At 45.3% G+C, this 20,955-nt stretch overlaps 1 protein-coding gene across 2 annotated transcripts; it reads right to left on the reverse strand.

The window, feature by feature from the left end:
- Positions 1-1,237: 1,237 nt before the first annotated feature.
- On the reverse strand, positions 1,238-20,324 carry Tmem9b (TMEM9 domain family member B). Of its 2 annotated transcripts, none has more exons than XM_075971854.1 (5): positions 20,214-20,324; positions 17,703-17,794; positions 13,194-13,302; positions 8,247-8,381; positions 1,238-2,369 (listed from the first exon to the last, which is right to left on the reverse strand). In XM_075971854.1, exons 3-5 carry the CDS (start codon positions 13,275-13,277, stop codon positions 2,214-2,216), a joined length of 375 nt encoding a protein of 124 aa, XP_075827969.1. In that variant the 5' UTR covers positions 13,278-13,302; positions 17,703-17,794; positions 20,214-20,324; the 3' UTR covers positions 1,238-2,213. The 2 variants fall into 2 exon arrangements, with proteins under 2 accessions (XP_075827969.1, XP_075827968.1); XM_075971853.1 differs by lacking the exon at positions 20,214-20,324 and adding an exon at positions 19,697-19,911.
- Between the last annotated feature and the right edge of the window lie 631 nt (positions 20,325-20,955).

The following is a 20,955-nucleotide window of genomic DNA, read 5'->3' on the forward strand; positions in this document are numbered from 1 at the left end:
AGTGGGTCCCAGGGATGCTCAGGACATCAGGCTTGGTAGCAAGCACATTTACCACTGAGACAATTCCCTGACCCAGCTGTACTTTTTCATTTCCAATTCTATCCCGCTTGTTCATTGGTTGGACATAGGAAAGCACCTGGCTTTTGCGTCTCTGTAATCTTGGAACCTTGCTGGAATTCCTTACTAGTTCCAGAGGGTTTCGTTGTTTGGTTTTTCTCCTTAGAAGCCTGTGTCATCTCTAGACAGTGTCACTCTTTCCTCTGGCTCTGCGTAGCTCGTATTATTACGTGAGTTAGGACTTCTAGGGTGATGCTAAAGTGTCACAAGAGGACATCCTTGTCTCCTTGATCTCAGGGAGAAGGAAGGTTTCTAGCTTCTCACCAGTAAATATATTAACTATATTTTTGCAGGGTTTTTTTTGATATATTAGTCGCATTCTGTAGCTTATGCTGGCCTTAAACTCCTGGAAATTCTCCAGATTCAGTTTCCCAGATGCTGGCTTACAGGAAAAGACACTATACGCAGTTTGTAATTCTCTGGTTGGGGAAGTTCCTTTCATCCCAGTTTTCTTTCTTTCATGTGTGTGCAGGTCCACATGCATATGGAGATCGGAGGACAACCTGTGGGTACCAGGCCTTGCCTTCCTACCGCATAAGCAAGGGTAGTTGGTCCACTCACTACTGAATACAGATTTTCTGTTTGGGTCCTGGGGATTTGAATTCAAGTTGTTGTGTTTGTGTGACAAAAGTTTTTACCCACTGAGCCATCTCCCCAGCCCCTGAGCTTTTATTTCTCATCCTTATGAATTTAACGTGACAATATTAACATGAATTTAATGTGCCTGTAATATGGTTCTGCCAAGAACTTGGCAGAATCAGCACTCCTTTATGAACCATTATATAAATGCACGTTTTTTTCATATATATACATGTACATAAGTACGTATATATGTACGGGCCTTATCACACCACCCAGGTGACTGAATTCCAAGCACCCTCTTGCCTCAGTCTCCCGAGTGCACTACCATGCCTGGTCTATGAATTTAAAGCCTCTCAACTTAGCTGACTGCTTGTGTACCCAGGAATACGTCAACTTTCTCTCTGCACCCATAGCACAGGGTCAGTGTTCTAGGATTAGGTTTCAGAAGCTGTTTTCACACAGCAGGGTAGCAAGGGGCTCTGTGTCACCACGCTTATCACAAGAGGAAGGAGAGAAGGCTGGAAAGCTGGCACACTGATAAGGGTTTTGAAAATTATTTTATTGTTACATTCCAAAGAGGATGTAGGAAGAGAAACGCCAGTTATCCAATAACTGTTAGACTTCTCAGAGAGAGGCTATCTGAACTCCAGTCCTAGGTCAAAGCTGCCTCTCAGCACAACAGGAAATGCTGACCGGTATGTGTATCTCATTCATCCAGGGAGGCTTGGGCTTAAGGGAAAATGACTTTATTCTAAATGTTCAAGTCCTTAGAGATACTAGAAGAAGATGAGGGAGACCACACACACCGAGACTGTGTTTAGTTATTAGAGTAAACCAGCAGACGGCCAGTTTGTTCTAGGACATGTTGCAGCAGACATCACAGCGCACAAAACAAGTCTGCACTTCATGAAGAACCGCCAGGCATTTTAGATCCAATTCACCAAGAAAGTAGCCACAGGCCAACCAGAATCGTAGGTAACGTAGTCAGTGCAAGAGTCATGTGGGGAGGCCAGCACGCTTATGAGTGGCTACACTGGCAATATCAACACGCGCGAGAGAAGGTCTGGTGTATTTACAAGTCTGTCTAGGAAAGACTTGAGAGAAGCTGTGTCAAACACTCTCAAGGCTTCCCTTTCTTCTCCCACCATGGAAAAACAGAAGCAAAAACACACCTGGAAATTATCTTGAAAACCAAGTTAGAACTGTGTGATGAGAAAGAGAGCTTGTTCCAGGAACAGGACCTCAGGGTAACTCACAGGCAGCTTAATTTTATTAGTAAAAGTCACAAGTAAGAAAAGGCTTACTGGCTGACTTGGAACTGTGTGCTGTAAAAAGTCTCTATTAATGCATTAACAAGAAAAAGTACCAAGCATGTGGGTGCGCTTCCAGCTGTAGGTCTTCCTCCACCCAGCAGGATCTGGAAGACAGCAGGGCATTAGAACCCGCGGACACCCAGCCAGTTCCTCCCAGTTGTCTGCCGTCTTCTTTCTGGTCACCTTGATTCCGATTCCCAGTTAGCTGAGGACAACATGTCGGTCAAAGACAGACTTTCGCTGCTCCTGAACTTGAAGCTTCCAGCGCTGCTGTGCATACTCCACCTTGTTTAGAACATTGGCTCTGCTGCGAGAGCGGGCCAGCACATCATGGGCGTTTGCGAAAGGCTGGTGATCCTGAAAGCCAAGGTGGAAGGTATCAGAGATGACAGGAACGGCATACACCTGCACAAAACAGACAGCCCAGGAGCCAGGCTAGGGACAAGGGCTCGAGCCCTTCAACAACTAGAAGCAGGACAAGCTCAGCTACCAAAGCAGAGGATTCCAGAGACAAGAGCAACGAGGGCTATGTGAGAAACACACCCATAGGTCACCACTTTCAAAGGCATTTTCTTTAAAGAGCAAGACCAGGATGGTGGCCGTTTTTGTTAAAGAAAAGCCTTTCCTGATTAGTGGGAGAACAGTGGGCCAGGAAGAGGGCTCAGCAGGTAAAGGCACTTGGCACCAAGTCTGACCTAAGTTTGATCCTGGAACCCTGGAGTCTGTGTGGTGGAAAGAACTGACTCCAGCAAGTTGTCCTTTTGACCTCGACATGCCCTGAGGCCTGCATGTGCCCACATTCCCATCAAATAAACAAACTAATTCTTTTAAAGCAATTAAATTTTTTAAAGGGACTAGAGAAATGGTTTAGCAATTAAGAATGCTTCCTGCACCTCCAGAGGACCTGAGTTCAGTTCCCAGCACCCCTGTAAGACAGCTCATAATTGCTGTAACTCCAGCTCCAAGGGACCAGACACCCTTTTCTGGCCTCCCAGGACACCTGCAAAAAACATGCACATACAACCACATAAAACTTTTAAAATCTTTTTAAAAATTTTAGTCATTTTTTGTGCCTTTCTTTTCCTTCAGATATGGTCTGACCATGTCACCCAGGCCAGCCTGGAACACTATATTGTCCAGACTGACCTCAGACTAGTGATCCTCCATCTTCCCACTCCCAAGACTAGAACTTGAGGCACATACCACTTCAATGAAGAAAGCCTGTTTGGGGGCTGGAGAGATGGCTCAGCAGTTAAGAGCACTGACTGCTCTTCTGAAGGGCTCAGGTTCAGTTCCCAGCAACCACAGGACAGCAATCCATTGCCCATAACTCCAGTTCCAGGGGATCTGGCATCCTCACTCAGACAAACCCCCAATGTACATACAAGAGATCTTGGAAAATAAAAGTAACTATAAGTAATAACAAAAACCTTAAAAGCTATAGCTACTAGAACCTTTAAGAAAGGAAAGAGTGAGTGAGAGAGAGAGAGAGCAAGCCTGTTTTCACATTAATATCTCCATGAGAAATATTAATGTAGGACTTTCCTCTGTATTGATCAATACTTCATAGCTCATCTGTGGCAGAGGACAGTTCCCATTATATCAGAACTGATAACATGTCAGCCTAGGCCGCTAGAGCAGCTAGTTCTCAGGGCTATGTCTTGTCTGGTCTTAATGTCTCTCTGGGCCTTAAACACGCACCGATGGATTGTTTCCAAAACCTTTTCATTTCCTCTCTTCCCCACTCCACAGTGAGACAGAGCTCATGGCTTTAATGCCGTCTCTTACCAAGGAGAGAGAGGAGTGGCTACTTCAGCACATCTAATTAACAAAAACTTCCATCTTCCATTGCAGAGTGCTCCACGGCTTCCCTGCTAATTGCTGTCTTAGGAAAGAGACTAATGAAGGTTACCCTAGTCTGTGTACAAAGCCAGATTCTCCTGTCAAAATAAACTGATTCAGCTAGATGTTTGTAGTCACTACACAGGAAACCACCCCACTAATCTACCTATGGAGGAGATGTCAACACAGCTGCGCACATGACAAACAGCTTCAATTGTGATTGACTGTTTTCATTTTGCCTTTTTCTTGAGTTTTTCCTCAACCCCGTGTAAGCAAAGTTTCTAAATGTTCCACCCAGGCCAGGTTCTTAAACAGGCTGGCGGGCGGGAGAGAAGCAGCACCGTCTGGCTGCATGGCGGCAGCTGGCAGGAGCGGTCATGGCGTGGAGAGCTATGCACAACCCCCTGACTGCATTACAACTATCACTGTTGGGGTTTTACCTGGCCGTGTCTCTACAGCAAGGCATTTCTACTTTGTTTACATATCCCAAGCATTTTCTTTCTTTTTATCTATTTTCTAAAGATTTATTTGGTATATGTGGATAGCTTTCCTGCATCTGTGTTTGTGCACCATGTTCATAGTTAATGCTCATTTCGGGCAGAAAAGGGTGTCAGAACCCCTGGAGTTACAGATGGTTGTGAGCCATCATGTGGGTACTAGAAACAGAACCCGTGTCCTTTGCAAAAGCAGCCAGTGTTCTTCACTGCTGAGCCATTAGCTTGTGTGTCAAAGGACAACTTTGTAAAGCTCGATTTTTCTATGCATTGGCAGCACAGAGAAACCTGGGTTGCTGGGCTTGCTCCTACAGTAAGCTCCTTTACCCACTGAACCATCTTCTGGACCTCAAAGAAGCTTTTTGTTCGTTTTACCTTTTAAAGATTTACTCTGTTTTCAATTATGTGTATGTGTGTAGGTGTGTGCACATGAGTGCAGGTGTCCACAGAGCCAGAAGAGCTGGAGTCACAGTTGTGAGCCACTGGACATGGGTCCTCTGCAAGAGCAGTGCTCTTAACTGCCAAGCCACCTCAAAGGCTTTCTATAAGGAATCCTTGCCTTCTTTACCCAAATGTCCCCCACTTTTATTAACTTAGGCAATGTCTTTGCAAATCTCTCATAAAGTCCAAGATGTTGCATAGCTATAGAAAGGAAGCTGAAGGGAAAGGAAGGGGAGCTGGGCATGGTGGTGTGCACCCACACCCCTAGGAAAGGAAGGGGAGCTGGGCATGGTGGTGTACACCCACACCCCTAGGAAAGGAAGGGGAGCTGGGCATGGTGGTGTACACCCACACCCCTAGGAAAGGAAGGGGAGCTGGGCATGGTGGTGTGCACCCACACCCCTAGGAAAGGAAGGGGAGCTGGGCATGGTGGTGTACACCCACACCCCTAGGAAAGGAAGGGGAGCTGGGCATGGTGGTGTACACCCACACCCCTAGGAAAGGAAGGGGAGCTGGGCATGGTGGTGTGCACCCACACCCCTAGGAAAGGAAGGGGAGCTGGGCATGGTGGTGTACACCCACACCCCTAGGAAAGGAAGGGGAGCTGGGCATGGTGGTGTACACCCACACCCCTAGGAAAGGAAGGGGAGCTGGGCATGGTGGTGTGCACCCACACCCCTAGCGCTTGGAGGACCACTGCAGGCTTGAGGCCAGCCTGCAGGTGTACACAGCAGCTTCTAGGTCAGCCAGGGTGACATGCCGAGACCCCACTGGGAGGCAGAGAGAGACTGAGATAGGAAATAAGAAGGAGGGAGAGAGGAAAAACATAAAAAATAAAGTAGAAGGCTAAAGTTGTAGCATTACTTGATTTCTAATAAAGACATAAACTGGCTCAAGGTCATTTAACAAATTAGCACAAACACTAACACTTTGTGTGCCTAATCCTAAATTGGCGTCATATCCTCTCAACACACCAAACTGTTTCGGGTAGATTATGGTGGGAAAACGTGCACCAATGATTTTGTATATAAAATATTATTACCATTGGTTTATTTGGACATAAACAATACTGGCAAGAAGGAAGTACTTTACCAGAGACCCTCTCAGTTACACTGTCCTGCCATTTGCTCCTCAAGGCAGGGGAAGGAAAGAATTCCTAAGGAACAAACTCAAGTGACTAAACAAACCAGTTAATCCTTTTGGTCTGCACTCCACCTACAGAACAAGATTGGACTAGCTGCTCACAGACACAGGGAGAAAGCAAATAGAGATTTTCACTTTCATCTGTTTGTTCTTTTTACACCTGATGAAATTACAACGAATACAAAGCGTGCTTTACTGGAATGTTTAGATAACAGTGATGATGTGTCCCGGGTATATGGGATGACAAATACTACCATTGTTTGAAGTGAACCTCTTGACTAATTGTACTTTTATCTGACTTAAAACAGAATTTAAAAATGGGAAAATTTAAATGCCTTAAAAATTAACCTTTTAAAAAGTACTTACTGAAGAACTCCCATGTTAGCTAAGCAGTTCATATGAGCTGAAATTTAACTTCTGTTTGTACAGTTAAACACACAGCTTTGGTTGGAAAACCTTTCTCTGCCTAGAATCAGTTTGACAAATATCAGAGTCAGCTGGGACTCTTCGTGAGTGTTCTCCAATGGTCAACGTGTAGGAAGAATTAATTACTCGTGAGCAAAGTGGTTACTAAGCATATGAGTCCATCGATCATATCATCCTCCATGTTTATATCCACATATTTTTGCACCAATTTACGTTCTCCGTGTTTTACATTGCATCGTCTCTGAATCAGCAGTAGGTTATTAACGCCATAGGATGCATGGAAAGTCAGCACAGACTTCGTGCTAGGAATGGAAACGCTGTGAGGCCTTGATATGGATTTATGTCAGTAGTTCTCAACTGGTGGTGATTCTGTCCCCCTGCCAAGATTCTTGAGGGTAAGGTTTCTCCACAAAAAAGGATAACTTAATCCTAGTATCTACAGAGTCAGAATTGAGAATATATAAATGAACATTACCATGGAAACAGTATTTGAAACTCTACTCTTCTGATATACAAGTTCTCTCTGGCGCTAATCCTACTATGTCTGTTTTGTGTGTGTATTATGTTTAAGATTTATTATTTTTAATTGTGTGTCCGTATGTGCACGTGCCTGCTGAGGCATCAGGGCTGAGTCCCTGGAGCTGGAATTACAGGGAGTTGTGAGCTGTTTTATTTGGCATGGGTGCTGGGAACGAAATCCAGATCTTCTGCAAGAACAATCTGCACTCTTAACCACTAAGTGCTCGCTCTCTCTCTCTCTCTCTCTCTCTCTCTCTCTCTCTCTCTCTCTCTCTCTCTCTCTCTCTCTCTCTCCCCCCCCCCCCTTTAGGTTTTTGTTTTAATTTATTTTGTACTAGAGACAAGTACTCAAGCAGCTCAGGCTGCCACTGAATTCACTATGTGATCAAGAGTGACCTTTAACTCCTAATCATCCTGTTCCTCCTCCTCCATCTTGGGATCACAGGTATGCGCCACCACATTCACACTGTCTGTGCCTGGTTTTGTTTTTGAATTTTAATTCATTTTATTACATCAGATCCCCAGACTTACCTTTCTCTCTGCCTAACAATCTACTCCTGGAATTATTTATTCTTAGCTAAAATGTTTGTTTTGCGTATATATATGATGTATACGTGCATGCCTGTGTGTGGGAGTATGGACCCATGGGCATGCCAAGGCACATGTGTGGAGGTCAGAGAACTTCAGTTGTCCGTTTCGTTTGACGCAGGGTCTTTCCTTTGCTTTTTGCTGCTGCATACACCAGGCTAGTGGCTCATGAGTTTCTGAGGATTCTCCTTCTCCACCTCCATCTTTTTTTTTTTTTCGAGACAGGGTTTCTCTGTAGCTTTGGTGCCTCTCCCATAACTAGCTCTTGTAGACCAGGTTGGCCTCAAACTCCCAGAGATCCGCCTGCCTCTGCCTCCCAAATGCTGGGATTAAAGGCGTGCGCCACCACTGCCCAGCTCTGCCTCCCGTCTTGTCAGAGGGACACTGGATATGTGCTCCTACACCCAGCTTTTACATGGGTTCTGAGATTCAAACTCGGATCTTTATGCTTGCACATCAAGTGCTTTATCTTCTGAGCCATCTCTTCAAGCTTCTTCTGGAACTCATTAAAAATATCTAGGTGTTTTAGTAAGCTTGGTGAGGAGCTGTGTGCCTGTAGGTATCTGCCATCCCAGCACTTGAAAGGCTGGGCAGAGGTGCTATGTGCTACACTTTTGGGCTGCATGTATGGCCTGCTAGAACAATTTCTTCATAGATACACACTAAAATTAGAACTCATTTCAGCATCTCACTGAGGACCCGCACTACCTACGGCTATTTCCACTTACACCAGACGGGGGCAGAGACTGGCGCTGAGCAGCTATGTAGTGCCAGGACTTACCCCAACGTCGTCATCACTCTGCAAGAGCTGCGAGTGTCCAAAGAGGCGCCTCTTCAGGATGGGCTCAACTAAGGTAAGATATACCATGTACAGAAGTAGAAGGCCCAAAATAGAGAGATAAATTATAATGGTAACCTAAAAGAAAATGAAAAGAAGTCACACTCTGTTCAAGCCAAGGACTTAGTTGTTTGGTAAGAGCAACATTACAGCGAGGTCTGACACTTCCACTGGGGGCACAGGGCTTGTGTGCCCGCCAGCGTCCAACAGCAGAGGCAACCTGCATCTACCAAAGCCAGAGCGCGGGAACAAAGCTTTGCTGCTGGGTCTTTTTGTGGGTCCCCACTGACAGATCACCATTCACCACTGTGGCCTGCACAGCTGTGTTCTTTTCTCAGTTAAAAACAGCAGCCTGCATTCTGCAGTATCACTGCGAAAACAACCTAAAGGAATCCTAGCTGAAACTGTGATTCGGGTGGATTCCAACAGACTGGAGTCAGATCAATGTAGGTCAGCAAAAACACTTGTTAGGGCAGTGACTTGGGGGGATAGTAATTCATGTGCTGCCAAGGGTACAGCATACACTCAACTGGCTATAATAACACAGAAAACAACAACAGCTGGCAAAGGCATGGAGTGGTGGAACCTCACACCACTTTGGAAAACTGTCTGGCCATCTCTTAAACAAACATAAACTTACCACTCTGAAGAATTTTTCCAAGAGAAAAAAAACCCATATAACCATACAAAGATACTTAACACAGTATTATTCATAATACAAATATGGAAATAATCTAAATATTCATGAACTGAAAAATAGTCATATAATAGAATACTATTTAGTAATAACATGAAGTCCTGTGTATACTACAAATTATACAAAATAAAAAGTCACAGAGGACCACATATGAGTTTACTTACATGAAATATTAAGATGTGTACAGGCAGAAAGTTAAATAGTGATCATTTGGGATCAGGGACAGAAATGTTTTAAAAATTGAACTTTAAGCTGTTGTTTTAATTTGCTAAATTATATACTTAAAAGCGAGAGAATTTTATGGAATATAAGTTATACATTTAAAAGTCTGTTAAAAAGCATCTGGGCTTGGGCTGCAGTTCAGTGGTCAAACATTGTCCTATGAGGCCCTCCCTAGGCTCCACCAAAAGGAAAGAGGTGGGTTGAAGAGATGCTCAGCAGTTAGCACTGGCTGTTTCTGGAGGACCCAGGTTCAGTTCTCAGCACCCACATGGAGACTCATAACTGCCTATAACTCCAATTCTTGGAATTTGATGCCCTTTTCTGACTTTTGTGAGCACCAGGGATGCAAATGTTACACAGACATACATGCTAGCAAAACATCCATACACATGAAATAATAAAAGAATAATTTAGGGAGCTTGAGAGATGCTCAGAAGTTTAGAGTATTTGTTGTTCTTTACAGAGGACCCAGGTTCAATTCCCAGACCCAAATGGTGGCTGATAGGCATCCAACAACTCCAGTTCCAGAGGATCTGATGCCCTCTTCTGCCCTCTGCAGGCTTCAGGCATGTACACATGCAGGCATACATGCAAGCAAAACAGTCACATGCATAAAATAAAACCAATTTTTTTAAAAAAAAATTGATGGAAACAGAAAGAGCAGGGAAAGAGAGATTAGAGAAGAAAAGGTGCGGTGAGATTCCCACAGGACCAAGCCCTGCTGTGGCGCTTGCAACTCGGCTGATGCCCTGCGCTCACTATGAGGCCTTTCTCTTTTCTTCTTGACAAGCTCTTTCGACACAGCACTGTCTGTCCTGAAACTCAGTATGTCCAGGCTGGCCTCAAACTCACAGAAATCAGCCACCTGCCTCTGCCTCCTGAGTTGAGTTTCTTTCTTTCTTTTCTTTTTTTCTTTTTTAAAGGAAAGGAATGGGAAGCACAATCTTAAGACAAACAAACCTGAGAACAACCATATGTCACCATAATATAGTAATTGAGCTCATCAGTGACCTAATGGTGGTGAGTTATCCACAGCTGATGTGGGAGTGTCATATATCAATCTGTTGATTTCATTGGCTAAGCAATAAAGAAACTGCTAGGCCCATTGGATAGGCCCACCCTTAGGTGGGTGGAGTAAACAGAACAGAATGCCGGGAGGAAGAGGAAGTGAGGTCAGACTCGACAGCTCTCCTCTCGGGAGCAGACGCCATCCTCCCCGCTCCAGGGAAGATGCACGCTATGAAGCTCCGACCCAGGATGGACTTAGGCTAGAATCTTCCCGGTAAGACCGGTGCTCACAGATTGTTAGAGATGGGTTGATAGGGATATCAGAATTAGCCATAAGGGCTAGAGCTAAGGGCCAAGCAGTGTTTAAAAGAATACAGTGTCTGTGTAATTATTTCGGGTAAAGCTAGCCGGGCAGGGCAGGCGGCTGGGGTGTTTGGGGACGCAGCCCTGCCGCCACCCATATTACTACAAATGACGCCCAGACGTGTGGCTAACTGAACCCACTGAAAGCCTGAGAAAGCTTGGGAAAGAGTAAAGCATGTTTTCTTGATTGTGACAATTTCTCTGGTCTACTTTGCTTACTAGAGGCAAGCAAGCGCCTCATCTAAGAGAGGCTTCCTGACTCAGCTTCAGCTGCAAAGCCTGCAGCTCATTAAGAGGTCCTGCCACGAAACACTTAAACGGTGTTGACGAAAAGCTGAACGCATGCTTTTCAGTTTTCAGCCATAGCAGGAAAAAAAGCTGCGCGTTTAAAAATGCCGGCTTTCTGGGCCATCCTGCCAGGGCAAACTCTGACTGTTTGAGGCAGGAGGGCCGGCTACAGAGAGAGGACTTGAGTGTTGTCTGTTGTAGCTCGCTGGCTGGCAGGGACCTTGAAATGCTATAAACATGGCTACAGCCAGTACCTCAGCCAAGAGGCTGAAAAGCTAAGGAATGGGCTACATCTAGCCGCCAAAGCCACGCCTTTAATCCTACTGATATTGCTTGGTAAATTAAAGGCTCTTGTGGTCAGAAACAGAGAAAGATACAGTAAAGAGAACGTCAAAGACAAAGAAAATTCTTAAATGATTTACAATGTTAAAATATATGCAGACTAAAAGTTAAAATTCTTAAAGTAAACCTCTGTGACTTTAAGGTGTGGTAGCACACGCCTTTAATCCCAATGCCTGGGAGGCAGAGACAGGCGGATCTCTGAGAGTTCAAAGACAGCCTGGTCTACAGGGTTATTCCAGGTCAAAGATGTGCGCTCAAAAAGCAAAAAGTTAACCTAGGAATGTCACAGCTTAAATTCTTAAGCGCCTAGTGATTTAAAGGTGCAAATCAAAAGTGCTCCTGGATAGTAAAAAATTGCAGATTCACAATAGGACAGATTCAGACCACTAAACTACATTCACACTGTTGGATGAATGTACGTAGGCTTGAGAGAGAGAAGAAAAGGAATATAGAGAATAAAGTTAATGGTTAAAAAAAAAAAAGGTAAAGTCTTTAAAGAGACAGAGTACAGATAGTTATAGATATAAATAAAAATAAGCCGCGTAAAGATGGAAAATTCACAGAGAGTCTGGATTATGTACATTGTGTTTTCTTTAAAATTTTTGACTGTAAAGGAGCTAAGTACAGACAGACATTTCATTATATGGACTGCCAAATGGAACCAGAACGGATATGATAAGGGTATTATGATTTCAGAATTTGGGTTTAAGGACATGATGCTTTGGAAAGGAGTTTTTTATTTTGTTTTCACAGAGGATCAGACCTTGTGGATTGCATCTATCCCGATTTGGTATGATGGACCACGTCCTCCTGAAGGTTTGCTGTGAACATCTTCAGAAAATTGCTTTGCTCAACTGCCAACTGAGATGACCCTGGCACACAGGTTATACCATGAAAGGCCTAATTAACGACGCCCCCATTCAGCAGGAAGCAGTTTGGAGAGAAAAAACTGCGCCCATGTTCCCAAATATGGTTTATAAAACATTCTTTTACATTTAAAGGGGGAAATGATATAGGTATGAATAATTTGCATTGATAGAGATTTAAGGTCAATTTTGTTATATGTATAAATGTTTCTGATGTAACTTTTACTTGATAACTGTTTTGTTATATGTAATTTTGCTATGTTAAGGTTAAAGCCTTCCTTTTTTTGTTTAAACAGAAAAAGGGGAAGTGATGTGGGAGTGTCATATATCAATCTGTTGATTTCATTGGCTAAGCAATAAAGAAACTGCTAGGCCCATTGGATAGGCCCACCCTTAGGTGGGTGGAGTAAACAGAACAGAATGCTGGGAGGAAGAGGAAGTGAGGTCAGACTCGACAGCTCTCCTCTCGGGAGCAGACGCCATCCTCCCCGCTCCAGGGAAGATGCACGCTATGAAGCTCCGACCCAGGATGGACTTAGGCTAGAATCTTCCCGGTAAGACCGGTGCTCACAGATTGTTAGAGATGGGTTGATAGGGATATCAGAATTAGCCAGTAAGGGCTAGAGCTAAGGGCCAAGCAGTGTTTAAAAGAATACAGTGTCTGTGTAATTATTTCGGGTAAAGCTAGCCGGGCAGGGCAGGCGGCTGGGGTGTTTGGGGACGCAGCCCTGCCGCCGCCCATATTACTACACACAGCCATTTCAGGAACTGAAGACCTGAGTGTCATGCCTACAGCAGTGACTAAATGTAGAATTCAGTCAAAGGGTTGTGCAGGCAGGGAGAGCGGGGTCGATAATGTTGTCTCATTGGCCTTTAGTATACGTGGTCCAACTAAAAACTAGGATGGATTTCCAGAATATGCTAATTAAATGTAGTGCGGTTGTTTCAGATCCATTTCATTTGTCTAACATACCCTAACTGATCCAAAAAGCAAAAGCAGGTCCATTATTACTTTTAGAAAAGTTCAAATGTTTCTGTCTTTTCTGAAGAGCATGTGGAGTGTTTGTGCATGCACGTGTGCGTGTGCATGTGTTTATACATCACCTTGATAGTGACAGAGCTTCTCTCTTCATACTTGCATTCACAGCGCAGACAGTATGCTTCCACATCAGGCCCCCGCACAGGCATGGGCTCCACAACATGAAGGCAGTCACTGAAAACACAAGAGCAAAACACTGCAGAAGCCTGGCTTCTTATTTTCCTGTCTCTGATCAAAACTTTTCCTGAAACACAGAATGATCACTGAGCTTACCTAAAGAAATAATATAAGAAATCAACGAATCAAAGTAAAATAATTTCCTCTTTCAGTTATTAGCACTTTGGTAAGATTTAACAGTGTAAGAAGCAAAAGTCACTGTAAGAAGTCGGAAACGCAATGGCTGTCCATGTCCAAGTTGCCATTACTAACAGTTTCTAACATTACTAACAGTTTCAGATGCCCTAGAAAATTCCAAACTGTATAAAAACCAAAATTATTTGCAAGACCAGTCATATTTAGACTTGCCCAGTTACCAAGCAAAACTCCTTTAAATGTTTTAAAGTGACACAAGGCATTGTTTGAATATCATTGCTTATGAATTAATTGCACTTTATTTTCATGTGTGTGTGAGACAAAGCATTGTGTGCATGCGTGTGTGTACAGGTACACGCAGAGGCCAGAGAGAATCTCAAATCTCCTGCTCTGTCACCCTTCCCCTTGTTCTCTTGAGACAAAGTCTCTCCCTGAAACTGGAGCTGGGCTGGCAGCCAGTGACTCCCAGTGATCCCTTGCTTTGCTCCCTACATCTCTGGGGTGACAGCCACCCGTGGCCACACCTGGCTCTTTATGTGGATGCTGGAGATTCCAACTCAGGGCATCATACACAGCAAGCGTTCTTACCCACTAGGCCACCTTCCCTATCCAGTTAACATCATCATCATTATTATTTTGGTTTTTTGAGACAATGTTTTTCTGTGTATCTCTGGCTGTCTTGGAACTCACTCTGTAGACCAGGTTGGCCTCAGAGCTCTATCTGCCTCTGCCTCCTCAGTGCTGGGATTAAAGGTGTGTGCTCCCAATTAATACTATTTTCAATTATCACAATGTAGCATATGAATGGCTTATCACATTTAACAGAAGGGCAAACTATGAAATGCTGAAAGGTGGCCCCTACAGTCACACTGAGAAATAATCACATTCTTGGTCCAGCCATGCTGGCATATGTTTTTAATCTCAGCACTAGGGAGGCAGAGACAGGTGGATCCCAGGTCAGCCTGGTCTACAGAGTAAGTTCCAGGACAGCCAGGGGCTGAAGAGGACGCTCAGCAATTAAAAGCATTTAATGTTCTTACAGAAGACCTGGGATTGGCTCCCACATTGCCATCACATGGCCGCTCACAACCACCTATAACTCCAGTTTCAGGAGATCTGATGACCTTTGACCTCCAAGGGCACCTGCATGCATGTGGTATACATAAACACATTTTATATACATATAAATTAAAATTACATTTTAAAGTATTTTAAGTGAAAAATGAAGTATAAAAACTAAAACAGAGATGGCTTATTTAAAAAAAGAATGCTACCAAAAATATCTTGGTTAAGAATCTGTTATTTCTAAAAAATGAATAAAAAATGAACTTTCCATTTTGTAACTGTGTATGTGAGGTGTGTGCTTGTGCTAATCAGAAAGGACTTTACCCACTGAGCAGTCTCCCCTGCTCTGGCTCCATTGTGGTCCGTCTTCATTATCACAAATGCTATGACAGCATCCTATCTTATCCCAGCCACCCTTCTTGGGGGCACTCAGTGTTCTGAGATAATTCCTTCTTTTCATATTCTATTGCTCTGAACTATAGCATTAGAAACAAAACTCAAAATGGTATAAGTGATAAAAGTTCAGTTATCTATAACAAGTAATTTAATTTGAACAAAAGCCAGACACAGTGGCGTACACCTATAAACCCAGCACTGGGAAGGAGGAGGCAGAATGATTGAGAGTTCCAGGCAGACCTGGGTTACATATCAAGACACTGTTTCACAGAAGGAGGAAGGAAGGAAGGAAGGAAGGAAAGAAGGAAGGAGGGAGAGAAGGAGGGAGGGCGGGCAGGCAGGCAAAAGATGAGAGAGGGAGGGAGAAGAAAAGGCTGTGCAGGGCTGAAGCAGCAGGAAGGTTGTTTCTGACTAACCCAAAATAAATAGCGCTAGCCCCAAAATGTGGCTCAGCCACTCTCAGCATTAGGAAACACCCCCACCTAGTGGTCAAAGGAAGATTCAGCTTTGATTCCAATCCCAAAGACAAACCCAAGTACTACTCTTAACTTGTTTTCAATCAACTATTCCAAGTCAATGAAGAACTGAAGCTAACAACTGAAAAACAAGAGGCCCACAGAACAGAAGGTTAAAGTGTATTAGTCTCACAGGTACTGGGTCCTCAGGGAGCCGTAGCATCCTGGTACAGCATAATTTGCCTGTCTTTCCAAACAAGTTAAAAATTTGCACTGTCAAGTGGGAACATGTATCAGCAAAGACTTACAAGCAAGGGAAAGTAGAAGAGAAGGAAGAAAAATCCTAGTAAGTCTTGTTTCAACTATTTTCTTTTTTAATTTATTTACATTTCATGTGTATTGGTGTTTTGCCTGCATGTATGCCTGTGTGAGGATGTTGCATCCCCTAGAACTGGAGTTACAGACAGCTGTGAGCTTCCTTGTGGGTACTAGGAATTGAACCCGAGTCCTCTGGAAGAACCGTCGGTGCTTTTAACTGCTGAGTCATCTCTCCAGCTCCTCAACTATTTATTTTCAAAGCTCCTAATTTTAATTTATAACCAGGGATGAAGACATGGCCCTGTCTCATCAGAGAATAACAGAAAGTGAATAGCAACAAAAATTATTGTTAAACACTTGAAAAGTGAGTTCTGTTGCTACTCCACCAATACATATCACATCTGTTACCAATAAGAAAACACACTGATTAAACACACGTTCAACAGCTTTGGGAAAGTTACAGAAGTAACTTAAAGATGTGTTTGAGGGCTGGGGTCACTGTCCAGTGGGGGAATGTTTGTCCAGCACTTACAAGGCCTTGGATATTATCTCCAGTACAGAAAGAATTGAGCTTGCATGTGTTGTATAAAGTAACATGCTGGTACAAAGCCTACTAAAAATATACCCCAATAAACCCCAATCATTAGCCTAGCATGGTGGCGCATGTCTTTAATCCTAGCACTTGGGAGGCAGAGGCAGACAGATCTCTGTGAGTTTGAGGCCAGCCTGGTCTACAGATCAACTTCCAGGACAGCCAGGAATGTTACACAGAGAAACCCTGTCTCCAAAATCCAAAAACAAACAAACACAAAAAACCCAACCCCAACCACTTTGGAACATAAACATTTCTTAAAGCAGAACACAGACAATTACAGGAACACACTAAACAGACTGAACCTAAATGCACAGAGTGGGAAGAATAGATAAGGGCACCAGAGAAACTAAGTGTGCTCAAAGTCAATTCAGAAACATGATGGAACAAATGTAATCTTGCTTCAGATTGCTGCTGACTACAGAGCTGTGGAATCTGTTACACACCAAAGCAGCTATTATTTGGAGCTATTCTCCATCAACTTCCACTGTGCTGTGACATCACAGCCCCGCTGGGGAAGGACATCCACTCTGCTGTATAACCTGGCTACTTCTTGTTTCGAGGCACACACAGAAAAATCTGCCATTTTTAAGCTCCACCGGGATAAACTGAGAAAGCTGCTGGTAGCCTACCAGACAATCAGGATTCCAGTCACTATAGGCCAGCCTGACTGCCCAGGGGTGGAAGAATCACAGTCTCAACATTATCCGAACCCACTGACACATACCAAAGGAGAAATTCTGACACACACACTTCATTCTCAATCATCCCTGAATCTCTGAAACTTTTAAATACAGCCTCCAATATTTCACAGTATGTCATCAAAACGTAAAGACTGTGGCCTGGAAAGAAGAGGCAAGAAGATCGAGAGCTTGAAGTCAGCTTGCTATCAAAACAAGTGTCAGGCTGATCTGGGCTACATGGTAAGATTCTGTCTCAAAACAGAAACAGAAGCAAATCCCAAACCCAAACGCACCCCACTCCCAGCAAAAATTACAAACCAGGAGCTGGAGAGAGGGCTTGGTTAGGAGCGCTGGCTACTGCTGCAGAGGACTCTAGCTCAGTTCCCAGCACCCACGCTGACCATCCTACCAGCAGCTGTGGTACCAGCTCCAGGGAATTCAGTGTCCTTTGCTGGCTCCACAGACACTCACATATATGTGCAGGGCACAAGAGAGTGGCTATTGGTAGTTTGGACACAATAAACTCAGTCCCGTCTCCATAGGAACCTCCCAGCCTAGAGCTTTCTGCTTGGCTACAGTATTCCTTTAGATTTGGATCATACACTCGGAACCCTAGTCTCATTTTTTCCAGATAGAAATAGAATTTGAGACTTTTGCTTAAAAACTAAATAAGACATTGTATGAACGTCCTGAGTTAACAGTAAGAACCACAGGAAGGATGTGACAGGTGATTTCTTGGCCCATAATACTTACCAATCTTTCTGAGATATGTTCTTATTATAAATACGCCCAGGATTCTCTTTATAGGGAGGGCAGATACATTTACACCTCACATCTTCAAAATTCTGTAACAAAAATGAAAACATCGAAGCTTGTTTGAAGTTTATCATCAATATTTTTAAAAATCTGCACGCACACACTTTGCTGAGTGTCCTTTCAGGTATTCTAAGACCATCATAAAAGTTCTTAACGCCCACAAAACCTGACGTGTGCTTTATAAAACAAATTTATGAATCCTATGACAAGCAGATTTGGCCATCATCTACCTGCCACTAGAAAGACACATCCCTGACAGGTAACGGGCCTACAAAGAGAAATGCTGATACGAGAGGATCGGGGAGAATCAAATTTAAAAGCAGCTCCGGGCTGAAGCATGGGAAGCATGCAGAAGGCCAGTTCAACCTACAAAACAACAAAGGTGGGGGGGGGGCAGAGTTTTTCTAAGTTCACCTTTTCTAACTTTTTCCTTTTGAGAGAAAGGCACTGAGCATGGATAAAAGAGGCTATGCCAGCTATAGACAGGATGAAGATTCAGGGCACTCAGCCAGTGCTAGGAGGGGAGTCCAAAGGGAAGTGTCTTGAATCTTGATGAATTTTGCTAATGTCCCCTCAAGAAACAGGGAGGACAGCTCCTAGCAAAACAAATTTCACCAAGCAGAGAAAGCGCCATTAAATGCTGGATAGATCCAAGAGATGCTTCCTCAGCAAAGGGGTGTCTATTTGAGATGGCAATGGCTCATTAGTCCCCAAGAGACATGTCCACTGCTCCTACGTACAATGAGATGTCCGGCAGAGCCGCTACGGCTCCTAAATGTAGTCAGCAGCCTCTGTGCCAGACCCTGGATTCAATGAGGACGACTCAGAAAAGCAAGAAGCATGGCTCCTGTTTCCTGGAACAAATTCTATCAAGGGGAGATAGACAAATACATGTATTATGTATATCATGATAACCCTACATAAAATGATCATGTATGATATCCATGCAGGGGGTGCCAACTACATTTAAAAAATAGGAGACTTTCTGCTGTCCCTATTTTTGTGACATCAGAAAGTTTGGGAGAGAAAAGCCCTCTGACCAAAACCACCTGCCTTCCTGTAACCCGTCTTTCCCTGCCCTTTATAATATTTAAAAATATTGTAAAACTCTTCTTTTAAACATGCTGTGTCACTATTTCCCCCACCACACTGGGAATTCTTTCTATTGTGCCCCCAAATGAGTTAGCTCATTGGGGGGAAAGCACATGTTTTCTTGGACCGGGTCAGCTCTGGGGCACCAGATAACAACATGAGGGGACCAGAACGGTTAAGAAACACACGGGGGAAAGGACACAATCTCCCCTCCCTAACAGGCCGGTTCTTCCCTTACCTAGCCAATTATCAGAAGAGGGAGGTGTGTGTGTGTGTGTGTGTGTGTGTGTGTGTGTGTGTGTGTGTGTGTGCGTGTGTGTGTGTTTGATCCTGGAGGGGGCCTGGTGAGAAGACCCTGTAGGTCGTCCTGGAAAGGGTGGTTGCCACACGAGGCGAGCCCCCACCATGGCATGGGAATCTGCTCATGGATGAGTTGAGAGGAGCTAGTACCTAGTAGGGAAGACTTCGGGGAGATGAGAGTTTCTCATCATTTGGATTTGGGCCCGGGGGCTGGTGAAGGCCTGGAGTGGGCTGCGAAGTTTAAGGGTGGAAAGTTCAAAGCTCCCATGGCAGAAAAGCTCCTCAAGTTCCGGGTGTGTGCTGTCAGGGCTGGGAAGGGAAATGTCAGGAGGTGGAGGAGTTGCAGATCCGGCTCCGGGCACTGTCAGGGGCTGAGGGTTAGGAAGCTCCGGGCAGGGCCGACCTGGGCTGCGAAGCAGGGGATCTGGCGGTCGGATTGGGAGAACCCGGGAGTGGGGAGCAAGTGGGCAGCCCCAGTTTCAGCCAGGCCAGAGGCAGGGGCGGAGCTCCTGTCAGGAGCCGGGCGGGGCGGGACTCACCTTGGCGGCGCCTGTCAGCGGCGCGAAGAGCAGCACGGACAGTGCCAGGCAGGACAGGCTGAGCCCCGGGCCCAGCCGCAGCCGGCCTCCGGCCCACAGGCTTGCCATCGCGGGAGCCAGCCGCCCCAGCGAGCCCGAGCCCCGCTCCCGGCTGGGGATCCGGCTCGGGATCCTCCGCCCGCACTTCCGCCTGGGCTTGCGCGTCACCGTCCGCGCCGGGTCAGCTGCGAGAAAGCCTCCGCCCCGGAAACGGTTCCGGGTGCGCCGGGCCGCGGCGGCCGCGGCCGTGGAGCTGCAGCGCTGTCTGGGGCCTGCCTCGGCCAGGGCCGCCGAGTCCTGCGGCTCCGGGGGGCAGACCACGCGGGCCGGGGCCTGCAGGCCTGGTGAGCCCCATCCCCAGGAACTGCAGAGACGGTGCCGCGCGTGGAGACCTGGCCGGGCGTGGCCGAGCGCCCGGAGCGCGGAAGCCACCCGGCGGCGGAGGGTCGGCACTCGGTTCCTGGGCTTCGGTACTAACCTGCGCTCCGTGCGCTTCCCGGATTCAGCTCCCTGCGGGGCTCGCAATGGTCGCTGTGGGCTGCCCACGTGGGTGTGGCTTCCACTAGGGGCTGACCGCCTTGGTGCAGCTTGGGGCTGGGAAGTGGGTCACGATGGTGGAGCTGAGCCGGCCCAAATCGGGCTTCGCTGGGTTTGGACCGCCCCGGCTGCATCCGCCAGCCCCGGCCCAGGAGGTGGAGAATCCGGGCGCAATGCTCCTGGGAGGCCCACCCCTCAGTTCGGAGAGCGCTGACCCTACACTTCCAGGTGTCTTCTGCTGGTAATTTTGGAGCATCCTGGAGAGAACGCAGTACCTCTAATTTTAAAAAAATTAAATATATATATATACACACACACACACATATGTATATATACACACACAGTATTCTCATCACAACCTTTAGGGGTTTACTGAATGCCATCAGGGAAATCACTTCCCTTCATTAAGAAGAATTGAATTTATGAATTTCAAAATCTACTCCCAAGATACCCATTTTTTAAAAAGTAGTCTTTTCCTGGTTGGTAAAAATGTTTAATTACAGAGTAGAATTTTCTCAATGTTTTTCTGCTGTATGATTCTTGTCGATGCCAGACGAGAACCTAGCACAAGGTACTACATAGCATTAAATATATTTAGCTCTTTTCGTCCTAAATGGCAACTCGCCCAGAGCGAAATCAGCAGGGTGCTTTCTCGCCAGTTCTTGTGAAGATGCTGTCACACG

The sequence above is a fragment of the Microtus pennsylvanicus genome, chromosome 5 (genome assembly GCF_037038515.1).
Source record: "Microtus pennsylvanicus isolate mMicPen1 chromosome 5, mMicPen1.hap1, whole genome shotgun sequence".
In the NCBI taxonomy this organism is placed as follows: domain Eukaryota; kingdom Metazoa; phylum Chordata; class Mammalia; order Rodentia; family Cricetidae; genus Microtus; species Microtus pennsylvanicus.